The sequence below is a fragment of the Vombatus ursinus genome, unplaced genomic scaffold, assembly GCF_900497805.2.
Source record: "Vombatus ursinus unplaced genomic scaffold, bare-nosed wombat genome assembly UNPS02014820.1, whole genome shotgun sequence".
NCBI classification, from domain to species: Eukaryota; Metazoa; Chordata; class Mammalia; order Diprotodontia; family Vombatidae; genus Vombatus; species Vombatus ursinus.
The window spans coordinates 24,758,440-24,779,553 of NW_020954598.1; the positions used below are offsets into that span (position 1 = coordinate 24,758,440).

At 39.5% G+C, this 21,114-nt stretch overlaps 1 protein-coding gene across 4 annotated transcripts in view; it reads left to right on the forward strand.

Moving 5' to 3' along the window:
• The window catches only part of USP4 (ubiquitin specific peptidase 4), a 71,893-nt gene that overhangs the window by 8,100 nt on the left and 42,679 nt on the right, over positions 1-21,114 (forward strand). For 3 of the 4 annotated variants that reach the window (XM_027836869.1, XM_027836872.1, XM_027836871.1), the window contains exons 3-9: positions 7,617-7,747; positions 9,352-9,478; positions 10,648-10,793; positions 11,722-11,783; positions 17,488-17,622; positions 18,709-18,823; positions 19,952-20,125. In XM_027836869.1, coding sequence (XP_027692670.1) covers positions 7,617-7,747; positions 9,352-9,478; positions 10,648-10,793; positions 11,722-11,783; positions 17,488-17,622; positions 18,709-18,823; positions 19,952-20,125 — 890 coding nt within the window. The remainder of the gene's footprint in view (positions 1-7,616; positions 7,748-9,351; positions 9,479-10,647; positions 10,794-11,721; positions 11,784-17,487; positions 17,623-18,708; positions 18,824-19,951; positions 20,126-21,114) is intronic. The other variant, XM_027836870.1, reaches the window with a different exon arrangement.

Sequence of the window (21,114 nt, forward strand, 5' to 3'; positions counted from 1 at the left end):
GGTCCTTCTGACTCTTGGGCTGGTGCTCTATCCACTGCACCACCTAGATGCCCCCTGAAGTTCTTTTTAAGTTCTTCCAAGAACTCTTTTTGAGCTTGGGACCATTTGACATTTCTCATTGAAAAAAGAGTAGCCTTTTTAGCTCCATTGTCTTCCTTTGAATATGAACCCTGATCTTCCCTTTCCCCATAGTAGCTGTTCTTGATTGGGTTTTTTCTCCTTTGCTTGCTCATTTTTATTTTGTTTTTTAGTAGCTATTAGTGTAATCAAGCTCTAGTCCTGAGGTGTGGGGAATGATGCCCTGAGCCTCAGGTCTTTCTTACTGTTATTTTCTGAGGTCTGTCCCAGGGCCCAAACTTGGGCTCTCCTCTCTACTCCTGAGTCAGGGCTAGGGCCCCCAGCCACACAGTCCTGCAAATGCTCTTACTCCTTGCAGTCCCTCCGAGGGGTGGCTGCAAACTACAGCTGTCTTCTCTGCCCTGACACTAAGCAAACAGGTTTGATCATCAGGGTGACTGACATCATGAAGATTGAGTAGGAGATTGCTTGTCAAAAGAAATATCCCATCCCAGTCCCAGGAGGAACCAGGCTCTCTGCTCTCCAGCAAGGTCCCTGCTCCTGTGCTACTGCCCTCATCAGGCATGTGTTAACTCCTTCTCCCCCACAGCCACAGCCCCAGGGGTGTCTGGTCAGCATAGCTGTGCTTGGCAGTCCTTGACAGTGGAAGGCCCTTCAGTCTTCTCTTCAGCCTTTTGGTCCCCAGTTTGTTCAGGAGGTGAAAATTCCCAAGGCTGACTGCCTTCCAGCTGCATCCAGGGCTTGTTGTTTGTAGATTCCATAGAGTCAGCCTAGAGGTGTTCGCACTTCACTCTTGCCAGATCTCTGCCCCTGGAGGCCGGGTCTTTCCTGGGGTCTTCTTGGGTTGTCTTAGGAGGACAACTGCTTTACCCCAGCTATTTATTTCTTCTGCTCTACATTCCCTCTGAGGCAATGTTCTGTCTTTTTTTGTGGAGGAAATAGGGAGAGCCGAGTGTTTTCTGATCTATACAGCCATTTTCCCTTTTTTATTTCTTACTGGGCAATACTCTTCCATTACATTCATGTGCCATAATTTGTTCAGTTGTTCCCTAATCACACCTAGCTTATCTTTTTATTCTTACAGAGCAGCTTCTCTTTTTTAGGCAGTTTTAGAATAAAATTTTCACGTCTTTTGTTTGTACATCCTATATCTTTTCTAATTAACCCTTTATTGCAAACTAAGAAAACCAGTGAATCCTAACCAAGCAACACGATGAGTATGACTGATACTTTTACCAATATTTTGGAGAATTATGTCTCACTTTTCTAATGAGACAGGGAAGGAGATGTTTTTTCATCATTTCTTCTGAGACCAAGACATTATTTATGTATATATATTTTCACTTCTTTCCTGTACATTATTTTAGGCATTGCAAATATTGTTCTCCTAGTTACCAGTATTCTGCATTCTTTCATATAGGGCTTCCCATGCTCATCTCAGTTCATCATATTGTTTCTTATTCTGTAGGAACATGCCAGTACATCATACACCATAGTTTGTCTAGCCATTCTTTTTTTTTTTTTTTTTTTTTTGAGTGAGACAGTCGGGGTTAAGTGACTTGCCCAGGGTCACACAGCTAGTAAGTTTCAAGTGTCTGACATCAGATTTGCACTCAGGTCCTCCTGACTCCAGAGCCAGTGCTCTGTCCACTGCGCCACCTCGCTGCCCTTGTCTAGCCATTCTGCAATCAGTGGACAGCTTCTTTTCCTTCCCAATTCTTTGTTATCACAAAAAATGCTCTTAAGATACATTGCTTTATTAGGGATTGTTCCTCTCATGGTCTTGTTCTTTCTAAGAGAGGATATTATTGTTCTTTTTAAAAGACATCTTAGCTACAGCTTATATATACATAGCTTTATAGAATGTAAAGGAATTTACAACTTATCTAGTCCTACCTTGTGTTGGAAACAAGAATAGTTTCTGCATTGTCACTAACGTGGCTACCCAGCTTCTGCTTGAACACTGAGTGATATTACTTGGGGAAGTTGACAGAGCATTGAATTTGATAAATGGGTTAAGGTTCTTTGGGACTGATTATATAGGAATGAGATATTTCTTTTGACAAGGAATCTCCTACTTGGTCTTCATGCCGTTAGTCACCCTGATGATCAAACCTGCTTGCTCGGTGCCAGGGTTAATGTGAGTGGTTTTGGAATGCAAATTAAAATTAGGAAATTTTGAGGAAAATATCACTCAGTGTGCATATATTTCTGTGTATGCATGAATGTACACGTACATGTGTGTGTCCTGGTGGCAGCAGCAGGGTTTCATAGTTTAGATTCCCTCTTTATTTTTTTTTTCTCCATTCCTTCTCCTGGTCTCTTTTAAACTGAATCTTTGTGATAAGGCTGGTGCTTTGTCTCTTATTCTTCCCATCTATTCACCTCTGCCTAAGAAACTTGTAGAAAGGAAATCTGTATTTTGCAATGCTGGTGTGGTTATAGCAGTAGTGGGCCAAGGGATGCTCTAGGAAACTGCTTTGAGAATCCCAATTTGATATCTCTGCCTTGATTGCAATATCATAATACTAGTGTGTTAATGAAAATGGTTTGCTATATTCTGACATCAAGTGTGGTTGGCTGAATCCCAGACAGAGTAAACTGAACTTGTCATTTTTATTGTCCATAATATTTGAATAAATGAATGGAAAATGATGTATTAAATGCTTACTATGTACCAAGAACTGTGCTGAGCATTAGAGATGAAAAGACAGTCCCCTTTCTTAAGGAACTTATGTTGTAATGGGGAAGAGGTGACTTTGAATGAGAAAGTGATAGGGATAGTTAGTGGCACCACACTGGAGTAGATTGAAACATTCTATCCAGGAAACATGACAGAATTGGTTATAGTTTCTACTTTCAGAACTGGAGTGGGAAGGAGAGGCGTAGGGTACTCAAAGTAGTTAAAGAGGATATGAGATGGTGTGGGAATGGGAAATGAAGCAGAGGATAGTTGGGGCTTTTCTGAAATAGCAGCCCAGGAAATGCAAGGGTTTCACTTAAAGGTGTGGTTTCTCTGGGCAGTTGATCCTCCTGTGAGGAGATAGCCAGAGAATAGGGAGTAAAAGGAGACTTCCCTACACAGTTGCAGTTGGTGAATAATTAGAGTAAAAATTCATTTCTTACCTATTAATAGAAGAAATGCTTGAAATGTAGTTGAGATTTTTTGGATAACCATGTATCAAACTCATTGCTGAATGGTTATCCTATAGACAAAATAATGCAAAGTGAGGGTAGTCAAATTAGAATACCATCACATATTATGACAGTTACTATATGTTAATGAACACAACAGCAACAAAATAAGTACACAGAAAAGAAATCAGAAAGGGACACAGGACAGGTAATCATTTTGTTCCTTTATATTGATTCAATTGATTAGAGAATTCATTGTGAACACTTTAGCTCCTATTGCCCCTAGTCATGCTGTGTGATTTTTGTATTTCTGTATGTCCGCCATAGAGGTTCCATCCAATTTAGTGCAACAGACAGTAAATTTATAATATTATTTGAAATCAAATCAGGTTGTAAATGGTTTAGATGTTATGACTTTATTTGGAATTCATTCCCATAACTGCTTGTTTGTATTTGTTGATAATGTTTTTAAATATATGGATTAAAATTTTTTTAAAGAATAATACTATGCATAATCCTTTGTACTACTTCGCAATAATATGAGGAAGATTAAATGAAATACTTTGAACTTTTCAGAAACTCCTATAGAAATGTCAGCATAAACAGAATCAGTTTTGTATCATTAGTACATCAAGCAAGCATTTAAGGGTCCTGAGAAAGCCCTTGCTAAAAAGGATATACTATACACATATGGGATTTTCCTTGGCACCATTGTTCCCCATTTCCTTGAAACCTTAAGTTCTGTTGTATTTTCCTTGCTCTGACCCTATGGAGAATCCTACTACTTCCATCTTTTTGGTAGATGTGAGAATTTTCAGAGCAGGAGGAACTGTACATAAAAGTGGGTCAGATGGAAATTATTGAATTATTCACAGTGAATAATTGTTGATTTATTCACTGATCGTTAAGGAATGCAACTCCTAGTGTAACTACCTGGGATGTGGGGAAAGAAGGAACCTCCCTTTAATGGTTCCACTGTTTCCACTGCTTAGCATAGTGCCTGGCACATATTAGGTGCTTAATAAATGCTTGTTGACCTGAAGGATAAAACATAAACTCTTTAGCCTTCCATTCAAGTTCCTCCACAATCTGACTCAGATTTACTTCTAACTTTATCACATGCTGTTCGTCTTCATTCATTCTAAAGTCCAGCTGAACTAGGTGATGCACTCATCTTGCCCTCTGTCTTAATTTTTGCTTGTTGAAATCCTTTTCCTTCAAGGAACACCTCATGTGCTACCTCTTCCAAGATGCTTTCCCTGATGCCCCCAGCTGTTAGTGATCTCTCTTCTTAAATTTTAATCCAAGCACTTTGGATCTCAGCTTTACCTTCATCACATTTTGTTTTGCATCATTTATCATCATTTCTCATTTTTGTATCATTAGAACTTAGCAAAAGGACCTTACACATATTCTTTAATATTGTTGAATTGAATATAATCTCTTTTCTCCTCTCCTCCCCCATCTTATAGGAAAAAGTAAAAGTACTGAGAACTGAGGCCCAAAGAAGGGAAATGTGCTCAGGATTTCACAAGTAGTAAGTGGCCAGATGAGAAGGCACCAAGAGGGAGAAGGGAATAACTTTAATGGTTGCCCAGAAAACCTCCTGATATTTTTTGGAGGGGGATGGGGGTGGGAGGTATTCCACTTATGTATTTCAGATGGTGTTCACACTGCTTTTCTTAACTTCCCTTGCTGCTTTGATCTGATTAGTACAGGACATTTCTTCAGCTATGCAGGGAAATAAAACTTCACAAATACCAACCAGTTCATACAGTAGCTTTCACACTTGTTTTGATAAAATGTAATGCCTCTCTTACTTAGTTCTCAGTGTGAGGATAACTTACTTACCTATGGAACCTTTGTTCAGGCAGGCTCTTCCCAGGCCTGGAATGCACCACTCCTTACTGTGTCTCTTATAATTCCTGCTTTCCTTCAAAGCTCAACTCAGGCACTCCCTTTTTTTTTCTTTTTTAGTTTTCAATATTCACTTTTATAAGATTTTGATTTCTGTATTTTTTTCCCTCCCTCCCCACCCCTCTGCCCAAGACAACAGGCAGTCTGATATAGGTTATACTTGTACAATCATATTAAATATATTTCCACATTAGTCAAATTGTGAAAGAAGAATCAGAACAAAAGGGAAAAACCCTGAGAAAGAAAAAACAAAAAAAGTGAAAATAGTATACTTTGATCTTTATTCAAACTCCATAGTTCTTTCTCTGTATGTGGATAACATTTTTCATCATGAGTCTTTTGGAATTGTCTTGGGTCATTGTACTGCTGAGAAGAGCTAAATCTATCATGGATGATCATAGTGTTCAGGCACTCTCTTCTGCAGGACGTTTTTCCTCATTCCCTTAGTTGTTAGTGCTTTCCTTATTAAAATGACCTTGTGCCAATATCATGTATATTTTGTGCTTGCTTGTCTGTGTGTTGTACATATACATATATGTATATGCTTATCTGTGTACATGTTGTAAATATAGATATTCTGTGAGCCACAAAATTCCAATCTGTAACAAAAATCACTGAGACAGAGTTAATTTATTAGGAATGCCAGTGGTCCCTAATCAATTTGGTCCAAGACCTTCCTCACAGTCATCCCTCTGCTTGAGAAAGATTGCTTTTAGAGCCTTTGAGGCAGTATAAAAAATAGAATGAGGTGGTACAATCCCCTGATTAGTCAGTTCCAGAAGTGGAGAAGTCTTATGATTGGTTAAGGACATTTTCTTATGATTGACTAAGGAAAATGTCCATCAATCATAACCACTTCCTCAACAGGCCTTTCACAGGTCATTAACTATAGGCTGTCAATTATAGGCCATCTCTTCAGGGACTTTCCAAAGGTCATAAGATCCTATTGGGCTTTCCACAAGTCATAAGACCCTAGCTTAGTGTTTGACTAAGAGTATCCTAGGGTCCGAGGAAGTTGTGGTTTTGAAGTAAAGTTCATTAGGAAGTGATGGAAGTGATTCATAGGGGTAAAGGGGTATTGCTGAGGCTTACGTACTTTATTTCAAGCCAATATACTTAGGAATGTGTGAGGGGGGGACATTGCTAATGCAAAAAGTTATTTGTTTTTGGTTTGTTTTTGTTTTTTGTTTTGTTTTGTTTTGTTTTGTTTTGTTGGCTAGGCAATGGGGTTAAGTGACTTGCCCAGGGTCACACAATTAGTAAGTGTCTAGAGGCTGGATTTGAATTCAGGTCCTCCTGACTCCAGGGCCGGTGCTCTATCCACTGCCCCACTTAGCTGCTTCTAATACAAAAACTTCTTAACCCAAGTCAATATATGTTCCTACAACAGGCCTAATAACAGCATGAATCTATCTGATAAACCCAACTCAATAAAATCATCAATAATAATAGATTAATTCTTTGTTGTCTACATAACTCTTATTTTTACAACATTAACAACTCTGTTCTACTTACAAATCACTGATACCCATTAAATCACAATGATGTGAGTAAATACTGATTAAATTGAGTAGGGGTATCAAAATCACCTTCACAGTGCTTATCTATGTGCATGCTGTACATGTATACACACTTGTATTTGCTTTTCTATATACATGTTGTCTCAGATAAAACCTCAGCTTGATGGCAGGTGGTCTTTCATCTTTGTCTTTGTATTTCATCCAGCACACCTATCTGTACCTGGCATGGAGCTGGCACTTACTGCTGGTATTTGGGTTTTGTACAGAATTTTGAAGTTTGTGAATGCTTTATATAAACACCTTGTTTAAGCCTAGCAACCCTGTGAGATAGGCTTTCCATCTATTATTCCCATTTTACAAGTGAGGAAACTGAATCTCAGAAAGGTTAAATGACTTGTACATTGCTGGCAAGAGTAGAGGTGATCTTCAGCACTCTGTTCCCTCTACCACAATCAGTTTATCTAATGTAGGACTTCCTGTATCTCCAGCCATTATAGACTTAGAAGGTGGTGATAGAATATGGATATTGTAGTCTGGTCTCCAGATCAGGGAGGAATGATCTTCATCAGTTTTTGTTGCTCTTGTCTTTCATCTTGAGTTTGACATAGTATGTTTGAATTACTTGTACATTGTTGACTCCTTTTATGACTTAAAAGTTTTGTTTCTATTTAAAAATTATGTTTTATGAAGACTGTGTGGGTACCTACTTAGATGGTGATGATTGTCTGTGGCAGTTTTACAGAAAGACATGGATGTTTGTCACGTTCATAATAAAAAAAAATTGTTTTAATGAAGAAAATGCACAGGAATCACTTAGTATGAGAAAACATGGAGGGCTGGTTCATTTTACATGAGTGGATGAAGTCATAGGTTCATCAGAGTATCCAGAAACCAGTTGAAACATATCCCTTCTGAGAAGAGCTGTACATCTGATGATTTTTTGTTTTTTTTTCTTTTTCTTTTCAGATCCTGAAAGTCAAACTTTAAAGGAACATTTAATTGATGAACTAGACTATGTATTGGTTCCTACTGAAGCCTGGAATAAATTAGTGAATTGGTATGGCTGTGTAGAAGGACAGCAGCCTATAGTCAGAAAAGTGAGTACTTTGTCCTGTTAGTCTTGTACAGCCTCATTGTACGTTGTGCTATTTCTGTTCTTCACAGAGTTTGCTTGGAGGACAAAACTGCCTGTTTGTGGATTCAGGTTGAGCTAGACAGACCTAATTGGGCTGAGTGAAAGTGCTTTTGGCCTTTGACTCCTCACTTCCCATCAAACACACATCTGCAAATGATTCCAAATTCAGCTTTTTTGGGGGAGGGAGTTGTAGAAGTGGGCAGGAGCAAAAGTAACATTATTGTTGTTGTCACTGTGACTGGCATCAGAACAGAATGACTGCTGTTTAGTTTATGGTAAGTATAGCATTCATCTAAGCATAGTTGTAGCCTGGATGTAGGAGAGCTATAAGTGTGAAAGGTCCATTTGAAGTAAATATTTCAATACTTCCTCATTTCCCTTTAAAAATCAGATACTTGTATTTTTCATTGACTAGACTTTGGGCAACACCCATGAACAATTCTAAAGCCGAGATTTTATAGCCAGGCAAAATTTGAGCCTCTGGGGGATGAACAGATTCTTTTGGTTGGGTAGGCACATATATCAGTAATCCTGATCCTTAGGAAGGCGTGGCTCCTAAATATGTGGACTCTAGTGCCATCACTTCCACCAAAGGTAAGTCTCTCACAGAGATCCATACATTTTGAGGGCTTCTGTATTTTTCACTTTTGCTTTATTCCAACATAGGAGAATTTCCATCACTTCAGTGCCACATGATGTTTTTTTATTGTGCAAGTCTCTTGGCTCTGCATACTTTGTATATTCCCTTCCAAACAAGATAGGAAAAGAGAGTAGCGGTTAGATTAGGCTGCTCAGAATCACCACTTGGGTGAGGAAAAGCTTTTTCAGCAGCTAGAAATCTGGGATCTTGAGTAGGTTCTAGAGAGAAGTTGAGAAGTTGAGTAAGGAGAAAGAAAAACAGTAGGTAGTAGTTGGACTTAATTTTGTATACCCTGTAAGTTAATAGCTTTGACAGTAGGCATTATCTTGAACATTTTGTAAATATGTTCAGACTTATGAGCACTGAGTATACCCCTTATCTGGTATCTGACTCAAGAGCTATCTTTATAGGCATATTTGATGATCCTTTGTTTTTTGTAATCATTTCATTTGTAACAGAGACAAATTCACTTTTGAACCTTTGTTATGTGGTAGATTTCTCTTTATTAGTAATATGTACGTAAAGTTTACATGTTTTAAAGTAGACTGTGGGTAAAATACAGGGCACCTCGCTTTGGCTGACAGTAAGGAAGAGTCCTTCTATCCAGAAATTAACCGGACCTTCCAATGTAGCCAGTGGGCCACTGTCATATCTACTTTTTCTTTTTAGGAGATTGTGCTGTGACTGCTGCCTCTTTTCTATTTCCTGGTAGAGGCTAAGTTGTGGGGAAGACTTTCTGTTGGTGTTTTGGGCAGTGTCTTTTATTTTAGTCTGTAGATCTGGTTGCTTAGCCACTCAGGGAAGGCAGTTCTTTTTTTTTTTTTTTTAATGTTAAACTGTTGACTTGCTCTTCAGTTTCTGAGCATATAGCTTCTCTTTGATATGGCATCCCCTTCTCTCCTTCACCTTGATGCCTCTTGTCGTAGGTTGTGGAACATGGCCTGTTTGTCAAACACTGCAAAGTAGAGGTTTATTTGCTGGAACTGAAGCTCTGTGAAAACAGCGACCCCACCAATATGCTGAGTTGCCATTTCAGCAAAGCCGATACCATAGGTGAGCATCAATTAAGCTGGGCTTGGTATGTGGTATGGTTTGGTTCAGACCCAGTATCATTGGGAATGAGTGGGAATGAAGTGTCTCCCCCTAGACAATCTTTTCTTTATTTCCAAATCTGAGAAGAGCACTGTGTACTTGATTATGTTTTGGTGGCTTTCCCATCCATGGACTAGGGCTGCAGAACTAGTCTGCTAGTTTCTGTGGCTAGCATGTCATGTGGCTCCTGTTTCCTATTGAGGATGGACATTAGTGTTGGAGCTGAAAAGCACCCTTATCTTGTCCTTGGTGTGTACTGAGCACTAGCCTCCTCTATCACCAGGGCCTTAGAAATAGTGTCAGTTCATTTAGGTTCATGCTAGTGACAGGGACCAGCCCTGGGATTAAAATTTAGGGAAAGGAGTTGAATTGACTGTATTATGGTGTATACAGTATTGAGTAATGTAAAATGGGTTAGGGATATAATGTAGCAAAATATGCTGCTTGCTTTCTTTTTCATGCTGCAGCCTGCTATCCTTCATAAGCTTTTTGGTTATGTTTGTTTTTTAATAGCCTATTCTTTTCTGAATGTGCCTACCCTCTTCCTCCCCTCCAGCCCCCATCTTCCCTTCTATCAAAGATTAAAAAAGAAAAAAGTTCAGGAAACCAGCCAACAGTCAACACATGTACTCCTCTTTACAGCACATGCATCAATTCACATTGGGTTGTCTTTAACACTGTCTGTTTTGGTGATGCCCTTTAGTCATCTTCTGAAGTTTAAATTTTGCCTAAGAACAACTCCCTTGGGGTAAGGCTGCAGCTTCCAACAGGTTTGAAAGATCTTAATGTAAAGTCAGCCTAGTTGAAGCAGTTGGCAATTGTAGTCAGATTTGTATTGCCAACCAACTGTTGCTTTTTGTACCGAGAGCCAAGAAGGCTGTGTTAGAGGACTCTCATGGGTGGTGGGTTTTTTCAGGACTCATCAGTGGTCCTGGGGTTAGGCAGGAGGGATTTCAGCTGTAGAATACTATGAGAAAACCTGAAAATGTTTCTAAATGATTCATCTTTATTTCAGTGTCATTGTGGGACTTTAATTCAGGCTTGTTCAGTTCCTCAGACCTAGTTCTTGCTATTGCATTAGAGACTTGACTGTAGAAAAACAGCTGAACTGTGTGTTTGTCTTTAATTAGCAACAATTGAGAAGGAGATGCGGAAACTATTTAACATTCCTGATGAGAGGGAAACAAGGTTATGGAACAAGTATATGAGTAACACATATGAGCAGCTCAGCAAGCCAGACAACACCGTGCAAGATGCTGGTTTATACCAGGGGCAGGTACGTGGTTCTGAACACTCGCTCTTAACTTCCACCTCAGAATCTCAAGCTTTCTTGATGACTCAGCTTAAATGCCCCTGTCTGCAGGAGGCCGTTCTATGTCCTGCAGCTTCTAGAACCTTCCTCTCCAAAGTTACATTTTATCTACTCTTGTTATGTATCTTTTAGGTACCTAATTATTTACATGTTGTCTCCCCCACTATGATGTAAGCTTCTTGAGGATGGGCTGCTTTCATCCCCCCCCTTTTTTTTTTTAAATGATAGTCTGAATGTTTATTCAACAGCTCCTCCACTGACTTTTAGTATTTTAGACAGACAGCTTGCAGTAATAGACTGGCAGGATGAAAATCACCCTTCTTGGCTTTCTCCAAACTGGTGACAGTATTGTCACCATCTTTACTGCCTGGCTTTGCAACCTAATGATGTCCTCCTCAAATATTCTAATGTGCTTCCTATAACAACTACAATTCTACATGTTTCAAAAATCTTTTAATTGACTCAAGAGCCAGCCCTGCCTTTAATCAAAATAGGAGACTGATTATGAGCAGAAGTGAGATGGAGAGCATTGTATCAAAACTTTAGAGCCGGAAAGATTAAGGGTCATATAGTCCAACCTTTTCATTTTACCAATGAGGAAACTAAGGCTAAGAGGTTAAATGTTACATAAGCAAAAAGTCAAAACCTCTAGTTCTTAGCACTGTACCTTGTACATAAGCATTTAGTAAATGCTTGTTTTATTGATTGCACATTACTCTTTCTGGTATGCGTAAATAAATATATTGTGGAATGTCAGGAGCTTGTATTTTTTGCAGAAGTTCACTAGATTGTGGCAGCCTTGAATTTCTTTGCATAGAACAGAAATGTGTAATGGTAGTATGACAATAAGGATTACTTCCATTGCCTTAATGTATTATTCTCTTTCATTCAGGTCCTAGTCATTGAGCCCCAAAATGAAGATGGCACATGGCCGAGACAGACCCTTCAGTCCAAGTAAGTGAGCTTTCTTCCAGTTTTAGGCCAGCGTTCAGATGTCTGAGTGAGAAACTCCTTTCTAAAGCATTTATCTATGCTAGAGAATTTTTCTCTGACTTGGTGGAAAACTTTCCTGAAATTCTGAAGTATATATTGACTTTCTCAAGACTTATTCTTTGGTATGAGGCATAACAGGCAACCTCTTTTTTTTCATCCAGGATTAGTTTGTCAGAAGAGCACAGTATCAGGGAAAGTATTGCACTAAACTCTGGTGAGGCTCCTGTTGTTTTAATGATGTGTTATTACTCCCCCTCTTTCTCTGGCTGGGAGCCCAGATGAACAGCTCAGTGGGCACAAGGTTTTGGCTGAATTAAAGGTAATAGTAGTTTAACTCTGTCTCATTGTCATCAAAGTGTCATCTTTGATTAGGGAGTTGCTAATAGTTGTCCCTGGAACTTGCCAAGAAAATTTTTTGGCTATAGGTGTATTTATATATAGTGTGGAATACATCCTTGGGAAGGAAAGAGTTGATTTTTCTTTCGAAGCTGAGAGAAAAGGGATATGTAAAGAGGATCGCTGTAAGGCAGCTGTTGTACCTTTCTTTGCCAACATCATCCAGGCTTTTGACAAAAACTTTTATTGGGTTAGAGGTTTTCCTCCTCTTTGGCCCAGATAAAAGGAAGAAGGTAATGATAGACAGAAGAAATGAGGAGCTGTGGGTCTCTTATCCTCATGGAATCTACAGGACTTGCCAATATAGTCCCAAAGGAGCTTTTGATGTCTTTTTTTTTTTTTAAATGAGACAATTGGGGTTAAATGACTTGCTCAAGGTTATACAGCTAGTATGTGTCAAGTGTTGGGTCTGAGGGCGAATTTGAACTCAGGTCCTCCTGACTTCAGGGCCGTTGCTCTATCCACTGCACCACCTAGCTGCCCCTTTTGATGTCTTTTGAGACACAACTTTACACATTAGCTGAGGCTGCTGTCATCTCTTCAGAAATGTTACTTACCTGTAGGGTGTCTGAGTGAGGCCCAACATTCCTTCTCTATAATGCTTTACAATTGAGGTGGAGGATCTCTTACGTGGGGAAAGACTTCTTCATAGTAGCTTATTAGGAAAGCAACAGTAACATTCTGGGAAGAAAACAGCCTGGTCTTATGTTGAGACCTGTTACAATTTCATGTAGTTTTGTCAGCTGTATTCTGGATCAGGGGTGGGGAACCTGCGGCCTGCAGGCCACGTGCGGCCCTCCAGGTCCTCAAGTGCGGCCCTCTGGCTGAATCCAAACTTCACAGAACAAATCCCCTTAAGGGGGGGATTTGTTAAGGATCCACCCTTGAACTGGATATTCAGTAATGCTGTTTCATTCTACTGAACTTCACAATGTAGCCTTATAGATATGGTTCACCTAGGGTGAGCAGTAGCCTTGGTTAAGCATAGTGCAAGGCTGATTTTATTAGTATGGTTAACACTATCTCCTAGTGGTGGGGGAGTAGGAAAATTTCAGTGAGTGTGATATTATTTAATTCTCACATGTACAAGTGCCTTGCAGATCCCTGACCACTGTGTCAGTTGGGAACCACTTTTTAGGTCAAGTGTCTATTTTTTTCCTTGAATTTTAATGATGATTTTGGTTAGTATTATACCTTTTGTGATGAAGTCTCCCTAATTTTCCCCAGTTATAATAATTTCTCTCAGTCAACAAACATTTATTAAGTGCCTACTATGTGCTAGGCACTGGACAATCAGAAAATACAAAATAGTACCTACTCTCAAGGAATTTACATTTACCTAAGGAAAGTAGTACTTATGTAAACATGTACAGAATAAATTTAAGAAAACAAAGTTGAGTAAGTTAGAGAGGAAGGGCATTAACAGTTGACAGGATCAGGAAAGGCTTAATGTACAAAGTTGTGCCTGAGCTGAAACTTGTGAAGTGACTTCATTTGGAGAACACCTTGGGGGGAAGCAGCCAGTGCAGAGATATGGACATGAGAGTGGAGTTCTGTTTGTGAGGAACAGACTGGCTGAATCAGAGAGGGCAAGATGGGAGTGATATACTGTGAGACCACAAAGGCAGGTTGGAACGTGGATATGAACAAGAGCCTGGAACTGATCCTTAGAGGTAATGGGAGCCTAAGCACTTTATTGAGAAGGAGAGTGATATGGTCAGGTCTGTGCTTAAGGAAAATCACTTTGGGGGCAGCTAGGTGGCGCAGCGGATAGAGCACTGGCCTTGGATTCAGGAGGACCTGAGTTCAGATCCGGCCTCAGACACATAACACTTCCTAGCTGTGTGACCCTGGGCAAGTTGCTTAACCCCATTGCCTAGCCAAAAAAAAAAAAGAGGGGGGGGAGAAAGGAAAATCACTTTGGGGCAGCAGTGTATAGAATGTACCAGAGTTAGGGAGAGGCTGGAGCTAGGGAGGTCATTTAGGAGGTCTTTGCAGGCAGTAATCTAGGTGATGCAGGCCTGAGGGTTGTATGATTAAAGAGAAGGGGTTAGCGTGACAGATGTTTGAGGGAAAGAAATAGCAAGCTTAGGCAACTGATTGGATATGTGGAATGAGGGAGAGGGAGGAGAGGGAGAGGGAGGAAAGGAAGGTGATTCTTAGCTGGTCAACCTGAGAGAGAAGAATAGTGATGCCTTTGACAGAAATAAGCAAGTTTGGAAGAGGGTTGAGTTTGTAGGGGGGAGATCCATTTTCTTTTTGACTCTGTCAGGGGTTGTCAGAAAAACCTTTTCATAATCATTCTCCTCTTGTGTGTTTCTTTTTTTTATTCATTGGTCTGGCATATAAATTTCATTTTTAAAAAGGTTTGTGCTTAATGCTGTGAGCTCTAGGTGGAACTAGTGTACCTTTCCCCTTTCAAGGAAGAAAGCTCTTCCCAAAGTAGTTGTTATGGAAATTGGAAGGATAACTGTTATTTTCTTTACATAGTATTAGAAAAATTTGGAAGGCCCTGTACAGTATTTTTCTTCAACTTAAAAAATATAGATATAATGCTTTTGAGTATTTATGATACATCTTCCACAGTGGGATTAGTTTTAGAATTTTAAGCAAGTTTCTTGGACAGAAGACTGAGCTGAATTTGACATGCATCTATTTAAAGAGTTTATTCAGGTTTATAGCTCCTTTGTACTAAATATATATTTTGACTTATTCAGGGCAGAAGAAGAAAAGAGTGTAGGTTTTGGTCCCAATATCTTAAATAGTACATCCAGTGTGGCACATGAATGAGTGTGCTTTGTCTGGACTTTCCAGAGGAATTTTGGCTGCAATCATGTTCTTATAACTTGGCCTACCCAAGCACCTATGGAGAACTGTACCTTTGTCAAATAATACCTTAACCTTGTCTTCACAGGAATTTTAAAAATACTAAATATACAAGGACAGTGAGGCTTAATCAAGCTCTCCTTACACATCTCTGACACGTACAGTAGCTTTAAGATTTCAGAGTACTGGCAAGATCAGGCATGATTAGAGTTTAAACATATACCCTTCATACAGTGTTGTGTAGATGTTTTCTGTGGTAGATCCTAAGTAACAGACTTGGAGGAGCTAGAGAAGACCTTCTTGGTTCAGCATCTCCCCACTTTGCAATGCTCAAAAAAGAATTATTTCCATACTGGGAGATTTTGTTCTAGGATTTAGCTACCTTTTTTTTTTTTGCAAATACATTTACACTGAGAACTCTGGTGACAGCTCTTTTATCTGTAATTTTCTGAACAAGTATATCCTTTGAATTGAATTTTTATTACATTATTTGTCAGCAAGAAACAATTTAATAGAATCATAGTATTTAAGTTTGAAAGTACCCTAGAGGTCATTTAATTCAAGTCTTTTATTTTGTAGAAATTGAATCTTCAAAAGGGGAAAAGTGAATCAATTGCCCAGGGTTACACTGATAGTAAAGTGACTGGACTGGGACAAAAATAGTTTTTTTCTACTTCGTTTTCAGTGCTTTTCTGCTGTGCCATAGCTATCTCTTTGGTAAAGAGACTGGCCATACTTGGAGACCGAACATGTGTGTCCAGTAACTTGATTGGTCGTATGATTTATTGCACTTGTAATTATATTCATCTTTAACTTCTCCCAGTTTATTCCTTAGCTATACAAGTACTGCATGAGATAGATCAGGGATGGGGAAACCTGAGGCCTTGAGGCCACATGTGGCCTTCGAGGTTCTCAAGTGTGGCCCTTTGACTGAATCCAACGATTTGTTCTGTAAAACTTGGACTCAAAAGGCTGTACCAAGGACTTAGAAGGCCACATGTGGCCATGAGGTGTAAGGCTCCCTGCCCCTGGGATAAGTAGTGAGTACAATGAAAGGTAATTTGGAGTTTGTATTTCAATGTCTTCTCTTTCTCCCTCTGGCTTTAGCCTTTGTATCACTGATTCTGTCATATTATTAGAATGTGGTAGTGATGGTAGTGGTGGTGATGGGTAGAACTTAGTGGTGCATATTAAGTTAAGTGCTGGTAGGTATTCTGAACTTAATGCCTTAGGCTGCCAGATCCCCATTTGATGTGTTTCCCTACTTGGTGCTTAAGCTAATTTACAGTGTAAGAGACTGGGCATATATATGTAAGAATGAACTGCATTTTTTTGCCCATGGAGATTTATCTTTTAGTAGGTACAGCACTGGGCTAGGTGGGTTACCTGTCACTTAGAAAATTACTGGTGGAGTCAGGGTTAGAATGCCAGCCTTTCATTTCCTAAATAGCCTGTTAGATGATGTTCTCCAAGGTATTCTCATTTTATTAATGTAGACACTGATTGCCTTCTTATCTCTGCTTCTGTTTTTTCAAAAGGAACACTAGTTCAGATCAGATACCATTATATTGGGTGCTTTGTGTTGACTGTTTTTGCTATTTAGTCACTTCCTTTGTCTAACCTATGAGAACTTGATATTCTGAACTCACAGTTGTATATTTCTAAAAGAAGACTTCAGTCACTATCTATTAAATGCCTTATATAATTTTTAATTAAGATAGAGAACATCCTGGTGTTTTGTTGGATTTAACCATCCTGGAAGTAAGTATCAATCCAAATTATGCGTTAATGAAAAATATCAGAGCTTTAGAATCACATACATAAAGTTGAAACAGTTCCTATCCTCACTCATTTTAGATATGTTTATTTTTGGTTCCTCATTTCACTTAGAGAGTATGCTAAAACTGTAGAGGCATTTTCATACAGTTCCGTTTAACAGCCATCCTTATTCACCTACCATTTGCCAGGCCAGGTAGTGCTGGGTGCCGGGAATGCAAAGACAGAAAACAAAACATGTCCTGCCATTGAGAAGCTTCTATTCTGCTGGAGAGGATTTTCACAATCTAGTTACCTTATCTATTCAAGCTTTTAGGGAAAATACTTCACTATAAAATTTTGCTGTTGTTGCTCATTCTCTCATTCTTTCACAAGGAGTCCTGTTAAATTAGCAATCCAAAAATTCCCAAAGTGTAGATGATATCTCATCCTGAACGTGTTATGCATGACCACATAGGGAAACCCAAATATATGCAAGACCAGGGAGATAGGAAATGTGTGAATTTCTTGACCTTTGTGTAACTGGAACCTGCCTTGAAGTTACATGAAAATAAACTTTTTATATCAACTAGTTGAACTCTGGGGAATGTTCCATCTTCTCTGAAAAAGGCCCCAAGGTACTGTACAAAGTCAGTAGCATTATTCCTGCTTCTTTCCTCTCTCCCAGATCAAGCACTAGCAGAGCTTTTACTACCTCTCCAAAATCATCAGCAAGCTCCTATTCCTCCATGTCTGCTTCTCCCATTACAAATGGTGATAGTGCTAACTCTTCTGGTGTGCACAGCTCCAGTCTCAGCAGGGGGTAAGAGCGGGACTTTTCTCACAGCTTCTTTTTCCTTGGCATCTTTTGCTGACCCTCCCAGCTTTGAATGTCTGCCTACCTGTTTCTGTCCTTGGTATGATAGACTTAGGCTTTGCTAATTCTCCTTTATGGTTTGTTTTTTTTGGGGGGTGGGGCCTTTGGTCCTTCGTTTTAGTCAATTCTGTAACCACTTTAGGTAGCTTCACTCCCCCCCCAACCTGCCTCCTAGTTGTGTTTAACAACATTAACGCACCTATTTTTTCCCTATTCTATAAGTGACTAGTGCTGAGATACTGTTGCAGTTTTATTTTTAGTAATTATGGCCTGTTAAGTAGCTGAAGATCACAGTAATAAACCTTTTTCTTTCATCATAACAACCATGTAATGGCAAGGAAGAGAGAGGAATGTGACTGCCAGTTCAGAAAATCCAGAAGCTGGGGGTGAGGGTGGGGGTGGGGGAGGGGCGAGGCTCAGAGCAGAGTAGAGAGGTTGGGCAGGAATTGGCTGCAAGCTTATCTTGTTGGTGTCCATTATCTAGCCAGGACCTCGTCCTTTTCAAAATTAATATTTACTTTACTCTGCAAGATGAGAAGAATTTAGACCTCTCCATTAAGGGAGAGGCAGTGTGGCCGCATAGTGAATGGAGAACTGGTCTCAAATTGAGTGAAGATGACGCAGGTTTTGATCTCATCCTTGGACACTGGCTTTGTGAATCTGAGCAAGTCACCTTAACCTTTCATTTCTTGAGGCCACCTTTTAATATGGCAAGAGGCAGAGAAGGTGCTATCCTGTATTGTTAGAGGGAATTTCCTCCCTTGGGTGTATCCTGTATGTAGTAAAATGACAGGTCTAGCCCCTATTCAATCCCTCCATTATTCACAGATGAGAAAGATTTAGAATAAAGCATTAATGTGGCCCCTTCCTTGATTATGTGATACTGTTGAATGAGGTTTGATGTACCTAGCTAGATAAATTTAATAGGAGGTGGAATGGAATGAGGAGTAGAACCCTATAATGGGTCATCTGTATGCATTTGTTGTTCAGTATATTCTTCTATTTCTGACGAGTATTTCTGTTTTCTTCCAGAGGTTCTGGCTTCTCCAATTCTTATAGTTGCCGAGAGTCTCAATCTCACACCCAGCCTGGGCTTTGTGGACTTGGAAACCTGGGGAACACCTGCTTCATGAATTCTGCTTTGCAGGTAGAGGTGTAAAGCCTCCTTCTAAAGAATTAACTAGTTGTCAAAGACAACTCGAATTTTCCCAGGAATTTTCAAATTATTGGAAGTTGTGGCAGTTGTGGTGCATAATAACCTGTTACACTTTCCATAGTCTGCTTCTGGTTTTCTGTGTTCTGCAGGTTCCCAAGCTCAAGTTTAAAAGAGCCCTGAATCATTCTTCCACCAGTCTTTCTCTTACTTGTTAGGTGCCAACTGTAGATGCCAAAATATTTTAATATAGGAGGATGTAATTATTCTTTTGGGCACCAGAATTTTTTTCTTAGGTTCATTAACTCATGCACTGAACATTTATTAAGAATCAATGAATGCAGGCTTGGGAAGGGTTAAAAAGACTTAGAAAAGACTAGGTCCCTGTCTTCTTCAAACAATTTTGAACTTTGCTATTTCTAAGGGTTAGACTTTTCCTAAGAATATTGGTATACTTGCCCTGTGGCCTTCACAATTCATTGTGGGGAAGTAGTGGTGGCTTTTAGCAATCTACACCTCTGCTCTGCCCATAAACTTTACTCCTGGGGTAATAACATACAGCAGGCCAATTATTTCAGGAAGCTCTGGCTTAGAATTGCTACCTTTGGAAGTCCTAGAAGCCCTACTGTTTCACAGATGCAGGGAGAAAGTCAAAGGCTGTCAACTCAAAGTGAGCTTTAATAGCCCACTTAATCTTGGATTTCCAAAAGCATGAAGTCTTGCATGAAGAGTTAGATATATTAATGATAGTGGAAGGTTTTTTGTATCCACTGGGTTGATCTAGTGGAATGAATGCTGGACTAAGAGTCAAGGCACCTGGGTCTTGGCTCTTTTGCTAACTGTAGTACACAATAATTGTGACGGGATTAGGTAGGCGTGTTGAGAGCACTTTTAAGAACACTGTGTAATTATAAGACTCTGTCAGCCTTATCAGCACAGTCTGTAGATGCTCATTCTCATTATCCTTTGAACACTTCTAAAGCTTACTTTGGAAAGATGATAATTGACTACTTCAGGATTTGGTTATTCTGAACATGTTATTGGTTAATATACTTGGTTATTCTTTACATCTTTACTTGTTTTAGTAAGGATGTATGTGCCCTGACAAAATTCTCTTTTCAGTGCTTGAGTAACACTGCACCATTGACCGAATACTTTCTAAAAGGTGAATACGAGGCTGAAATCAACCGAGATAATCCTCTGGGCATGAAAGGGGAAATTGCTGAGGCCTATGCTGACCTCATCAAACAGATGTGGTCTGGGAGGAACACGCAGGTGGCCCCACGGATGTTCAAAGTAGGTAGACATTCCCTTATGAGAGTTGCTTAATTTTCTTTCCGTCTATTTTTAAAGTTAAATTTTTTTTTAATGATTAAGCATTTACTTGCTCTCACTCCTTCACTTTTGTGGGGAAAGAAAAACTAGAATCCTTATAACAAATAAATATAGTCAAGCAAGACAAATTCCCATGTTGACTTTGTCTAAAAATGTTTGTCTCATTCTACGTATTTGGCACCGCTCTCAGATGGGTAGCATTCTTCATCATCATTTCTTTGGAATTGCAGTTGATTATTGCATTAATCAGAGTTCTTCAGGATTTCAAAATTGTTTTCAACGGTGCTGCTGTTATAGTATGAATTCTCCTGGTTCTGCTTGCTTGACTGTATCAGTTCATATAAATATTCTCAGTTTTCTCTGAAACCATCCCTTTCATCATTTCATTATATTCATACACCATACATTAGCCATTCTCCAATTGATGGGCACCGCCTTAGTTTCTAGTTCTTTGCCACCAGAAAAAGAACTTCTATAAATATTTTTGTACAGATGGGACCTTTTTCTCTTTCTTGGATCTTATGGTTTATGCCTACTAGTGGTCTCACTGGATCAAAGAGTATGCCCAGTTTATTCACTTTTGTTCACTTTGTTCACAGTTTATTCACTTATAGTTCCTAATTGCTTTCTAGAATGGCTATGCTCATTCACAATTCCACAAGCAGGGCATCAGTGTCCCTGTTTCCTATGGCCCCTCTAACATCTGTTGGGGGTGTGAGATGGAATCAGCATGTTTTCATGTGGAGGCAGGTAGGTAGTATAGCATTGTCTTTTGGTCAGGAAGACCTGACTTAAAATCCAGCCTCAGGCATTTCCTAGCTCTGTGACCCTGGACAAGACATTAACCTCTCTCAGCTTCAGTTTCCTCACCTGTGAGGTGGTATTTGAGAAGTGCTTTGCAACTTAAAATGCTGTATAAACACTAGCTGTTTTTATGGCTATAGACAGGA